The sequence below is a fragment of the Pteropus vampyrus genome, unplaced genomic scaffold (assembly GCF_000151845.1).
Source record: "Pteropus vampyrus isolate Shadow unplaced genomic scaffold, Pvam_2.0 Scaffold100, whole genome shotgun sequence".
Classification (NCBI taxonomy): Eukaryota; Metazoa; Chordata; class Mammalia; order Chiroptera; family Pteropodidae; genus Pteropus; species Pteropus vampyrus.
Window position 1 is genome coordinate 1,693,608 of NW_011888881.1, and position 5,740 is coordinate 1,699,347.

General features: G+C 54.6%; 1 protein-coding gene across 1 annotated transcript in view; it reads left to right on the top strand.

Annotated features, from left to right (window-relative positions):
- The window catches only part of ITPR1 (inositol 1,4,5-trisphosphate receptor type 1), a 197,026-nt gene that overhangs the window by 38,724 nt on the left and 152,562 nt on the right, over positions 1 to 5,740 (top strand). The window contains exons 17-20 of the mRNA XM_023533300.1: positions 893 to 1,326; positions 1,864 to 2,005; positions 2,373 to 2,526; positions 3,527 to 3,763. Of these exons, the coding sequence (XP_023389068.1) occupies positions 893 to 1,326; positions 1,864 to 2,005; positions 2,373 to 2,526; positions 3,527 to 3,763 (967 nt within the window). The remainder of the gene's footprint in view (positions 1 to 892; positions 1,327 to 1,863; positions 2,006 to 2,372; positions 2,527 to 3,526; positions 3,764 to 5,740) is intronic.

Consider the following 5,740-nt stretch of genomic DNA (forward strand, 5'->3'; position numbering starts at 1 on the left):
TCCGCACACACACGTCTGCTTCTGTATCCATCTCTACACACGCAGAATCCGTGCATTCACGTCAGTGCTTGGGCTTCCTTTCCGGCACCGCGGGGTTCTGGATGTCACCGTCTCCACCGTCCCAGCTCCTCGCGCTGACGGTGGGAAGCCTGGAGGGCGCTAGGCCCGCGCGCTCACCTGTTTGCTCTCTCTCCACCTCCGAAGGTGACCTCGCTGGCCCTGCCGCCTCCCGGGGAGGGAAGGGGAAGGAAAGATGGGAAACCGTTTACCGCGTTTTTTGAGGAAAACGAATAGGGCTTCACCGTCGCGGTGCCCTTTTCCCTCCTGAAGTCTGTTCTCGCTCCGTGCGTGCACGTGCCGCGTATCCGTCCACAGCCCCGTGTGCTCGTGTGTTACGACAGCGGATCGCATTCGTGCACAATCTGGACCGTGTCTGTCCTTAAACTTTTCTGTAAATGGGACCACACTCTGAGTCCTGCTCTGAAACCTCCCTTGTTCACTCGGAATTGTTTCTGAAACGCCTTCGTGTTCGTGGCGCTTGGTTTGCCGCTTCTGTTGGTGACCGTTGGCTGGTGTTCTGTTTTATTCATCGTGCCACGTTCTCTTCGCTCTTCGATAGTCATTGTATGCCGCGGCTGTAGTTCTTCGTGTCGGGGGACGTCCTCGTTCACATTTGTGCAGACGTGGGACACTTTCCATTCCTCACCAGGAGAGGAATTGTGAGATCAGAGGGTGTGCGTGCTTTACACTTTATTCGGCAACCGCGGATTGGATAGCTTGGTGGGCACGCCCACCGGCTGGACATGAGGACCTCTGATTCTGTTTGTCTTTGCTGGCTCTGAACACCGCACTGTGTTTCCATTTTTGTTAAATAACCTCGTGAGCGTGAAAGAGAATCAAAAGCTGGAGTCTGACGAGTGAAAGCAGTCAGCTGTGTAACACAACAGTCGATATAAATTCAGGCGGCCAGACGTCTCCGCCGCAAACGCTGGGGTCCCCTGGACTCACCTGCTGCACGTTCCCTCGTCCTCGGCGATGTGGGAGCGCGACCTTCACGTACCTCCTTTTCTCCAGGTACCAGCTGAACCTCTTTGCTAGGATGTGTCTGGACCGCCAGTACCTGGCCATCAACGAGATATCGGGCCAGCTGGACGTGGATCTCATTCTACGCTGCATGTCGGACGAGAACCTGCCCTACGACCTCAGGGCATCCTTCTGCCGGCTCATGCTTCACATGCACGTGGACCGAGACCCCCAGGAGCAAGTCACCCCCGTGAAGTACGCCCGCCTCTGGTCCGAGATCCCCTCCGAGATCGCCATCGACGAGTGAGCCTGCGCCTTCTGCTCCTTCGTGTCCCCGTCTGGGCCCCTTACACCCTCCCACTGATCCTGTTCCGTGCAGCCGCAGACTCGCCGCTGGTGGTCACATTAAGTCTAGTCCCGGCATAGACGAAAGACGAAGGTTTTTTTGTCTGTTTAAGCTTAACGTAAAGTGGGTGGCAAAGACTGTTTTTTAAAAGGTATAAAACAGTGGCTTGATTATATTTTTTAGATGTCGTTTATCTGTTTTATTCAGTTATTTCTGTCTCCTGGGCTCTAGGCTCAAGGAAAATGTCAGTGAACAGACTAGAATGTTATCTGTACGTTCAGGGAGAAGGACAGAGAATAAACAAGACAAATGACTAAGATGTGTATCTTGGCGATGTGAGCTGGGAAGGGAGGGAAAAATAAAGCAGGGGTGAGTATGGGGGGGTGTGAATTTTGAGCCCCGGCAGCTGGGGACGGCCTTCCGGGGACGACTGGGGACGGCCTTCCGGGGACGACGCGGAAATCCGACACCCTTGCTCCCTCCTTCCCTTTCAGCTATGACAGCAGCGGAGCTTCCAAAGATGAGATGAAGCAGAGGTTCGCGCAGACCATGGGCTTCGTGGAGGAGTACTTGAGAGACGTGGTTTGCCAGAGGTTCCCCTTCTCTGACAAGGAGAAGAATAAGCTTACGTTCGAGGTGATGCCCGAGGAGATGATCGATGTGTTTTCTCTGCTTTTCCTTGGTCGTTTTTCTAGGGGTTCGATAGAGAGTAGGTTAGCGTGTGGTGATTTTTGTCACGATGCTCTGGTTTTGTAATAAAAAGAAATTAACTAGTTAATTTGTTAACGAGTCATCAAAGCAGATTAGGAGCTTTGCAGGTTTTCATTTCTTATTTCTGCTCCTTATGAAACAAAATGAAGTTCATCAGAAACTGTAAGCTAAACAGACACCTTCTCTTACCATTAAGGTCGGAATCGGTCGTTGTCTAAACTAGTCAACGTAAAATGGAATTGAAGGTCACAGCTTATTTAATATTATCTTCCTCTCTTTTAAAATACAATAGGTTGTGAATTTAGCTAGGAATCTCATATACTTTGGTTTCTACAACTTCTCTGACCTTCTACGATTAACCAAAATCCTCCTGGCCATATTGGACTGTGTGCACGTGACGACAATCTTCCCCATCACCAAGATGGCCAAGGGAGACGAGAATAAGGGTAAGGACCCGGTGGAGAAGCTGAGGGAGGTCTCGGCCACCCGCCTGGGACGTGCCCCCCGGCCTCCCCTGTCACCGCTCTTTACCGTGGCATGTCCTGTCCTGTCCTGTCCTGTCCTGGTCCTTTCTTCTCAACTTTTCACGGTGAACACTTCGGATATAAACAAAAGCTGAAAGTGGATGCCCGTCGACCCGGGGGGCTTAGGGTCAAGGACTCTTAAAGCCTTGCTGTATTTCCTTTATATTTAAATACGGGTCCGTGCGTATGCTTCCCTGAACCAGCTGAAAGTTACCTAGCAGCTTGAATGCTTAGTTTTTAAAAACACGTGTCCTGTCATTGCCGTCGAGGTGTCCCGAAGCCGTCAGTGATTGTATAACTGTAGGATGACGCCAGATCCAGGCTTGCGTCTGGGTAGTCAGTCTGTTTTCAGTCTGTGATGGGAAAAGCTGCCGGTCATGTTTATTTTTCCCTCCGTGTTAGGTCAGCGTAGGCTCATGTTAGGGGGTTACATGTGGGTTACCGTTTAAGGGAACTCTGCAGCCAGAACAGAGAACTGCGGTCACGTGCCGCCCGCTCTGTTAGGGCCGTGCTCAGTCACTTCCCCGTGCAATCCCGACATAGAGCACCTTCCTCCTCATTCGACAGACGAAGAGACTGAGCCTCGGGTGGTACCGTGCACCCAGCCCAGCGGCTGCTGGCAGCAGCACCGGCTCTGTGCCCTGTTAACTCCCGCGCCCCTAGCTGTAGGTGACCAGTAAAATTTGGCAGGCGAATTAATACACAAAAAACGCTCCTTTGGGGATTTCAAAACCCACACAGTTTCCACTGCTCCCTGAAGCCCCGGGTTTCTGAGGAGCAGTAACTTTTCCAGGTTCCTAGGGTCCCGAGAACGTATCAGAACAGGGACATGTTAAATAATTTGAGAAGCCCGCGCCCCTTGCTGGTGCCCCGGCACGCTGTAGGGACACCGTCACACCGAGGTCTGTCCTGGCCCCTCTAGGCAGCAATGTGATGCGGTCCATCCACGGGGTCGGAGAACTGATGACCCAGGTGGTGCTGCGGGGAGGGGCCTTCCTGCCCGTGGCCCCCATGGCCGCCGCCCCCGAGGGCACCGTGAAGCAGGCCGAGCCGGAGAAGGAGGACATCATGGTCATGGACACCAAGCTGAAGATCATCGAGATACTCCAGGTAACCACCGCCGCAGGTGGCGGGGACCGAGTGTGCCTCACGGGGCACCGTTTGGATGCAGTGTCCTGCGCTGATGGAGCCCCAGGCTTTCTGGGGAGAGAGTCGGGGTGAATGCTTAGCTGGGGCGTACGTGCCCCTTAGGAAGCAGCGCTCTTCATCCTTCTGTCTCGCTGACCTCATCCCAGCATGCCCTCGCCCCTCCTGCGAGACGGCCGGGGGCCCCTGGGCTGGGCCCGGGGGGATTGTTTTGGGTGGATTATCAGTGCAGAGACCTGAGCTGAGCGGCGTGAGGAAGCCAGCGGGTGGATATGCAGGACGAGTCTCAGAGGCGGAGGGAACAGCAGAGGGAAAGACCTGTGTTGGGGTGTACTTAGCAAGTTGGGGAGCAGGCCGGGTTCAGCGGGAAGGGGAGGAGATGGGCTGGGGTCGGGGGTAAACACAGACGGTCTCCCGAGCAGATTTCCTGTGACGTCGCACGGAGAATCGGGAGAAGCCTGGGGACGAGCGCGGGGGGCTGGGCTCTGCTGGAAGGTTCCTTCCGCTGGGCGATCGCAGTGCTGTGTGTGCCGATGGGGACCGGTCATGCAGGGAGGGGAAGCTTGACGGCGGGGAGTGGGGTGAGGGCCGGTCCGCGGCAGGGACTCAGTCCCCGGGTGGGAGAACCCCCAGGCCCCCAGCAGCCTGTGTTTTCCTCTTCCTGCTCCCCGGTAATGTTTATTCAACAAAATCATTCGCTTCTTAAAAAAAAAAGATACTGTTATCGTCCTTTTTCGTCCCGTGCTGCCTAATCCCAGCCCCAGAACGTTTAGAAATTATAAATGTTTACAGACCTAAGGAATTTTTTTGTTAGTCCGAAATCACATTTTACCCGTTGCCTGAAAGCGTCAGTGCGACTCATCAGAATAATTGCTTAAGGCAACAAAGAAAGCCATAGGTAAAGAAGAAACCCCGAATTTATCGTGCCTGACCGCAAGCAGAGGACGAACAGCTGCTCAGGCCACGGCTCACGCGTCCCGAGCGGGTCAGCGTCGTGAGTGTTTATCGGAAACGATGCGATGTGCAGCTCGGTCGCGTCTTGGGGTCCACTCGCTGTAGCAGTCTGAGAACCGGTTGATGGATTCGCTCTCTTAAGTACTTACCGACCCCCGCCGTGTGCGAGGCCTTCGCTGGGCGCTGTGAGGAATGCACGGGTGATTTGCACGGGGGCTGTATCCACAAGGGGTTTATAATCTATCAGGAAAATAAGGTGCGATGAAGCCGTGTGTGGAAATAAAACCATAAGAAGGGTCTTCTCCCGAGACACGAGGGAGGCTCGTTGATCCCGCTTCGTAAGGACCGGGGTTATTCAGAGGAGGCGGTGTTCCCGCCGAGCCTTGAAGCCTGGGCGGGTTTGTGGCATAGAAACAAGGGGACATTCTCAGGCAGATGGAGCAGGTTGAACCAGCGCATCGTGGCACACAGGTCAGCAAGCACTTCTCCTTGGTCAGGGCACATAGCATGTGTTGAAGAGAAATGGTCGGAAAGAGCTTGGTAAAGGAGGTTGCGGCCATGATCTAGAGAGCTCTGGGTGCCTCGTGGGTCAGGACCCTGTTCTGTGGCGAGCCTTTGGAAGTGTCCAGGCCGAGGGCTAACCTGGAATAAGCCTAGGGAAGTGGACCTGGTGACCTTGGGAGTGGCCGAGGCAGGTGATAGAGGGAACCTGAGCAGGTGTGAATGACAGTCCGGGACTTACTCATTGACGTGACGCGTGTGTGGATGAAAGCGGAGTCAGCGGTCCTGGGTGGACGCGGGAAGCTGGCGAGGGTGACACCGTTCTGTGCAATACGCGGTTTGAGCTCGTGACTCTGAGAAAACACCGAATGGGACGTTCCGTAGTCAGGAGAAAACCAAGGGCTTGGAAGGCAAGTCAGGGGTCTGGCTCCTTGGGAAGAGGTGACAGCCCTGGGATTGAGCGAGGTCACCAAGAAGGCAAGGCAGAGACGAGGAGGGCACAGAAGGGAGGTCAGTAAGGTCCTCAGATAACGCC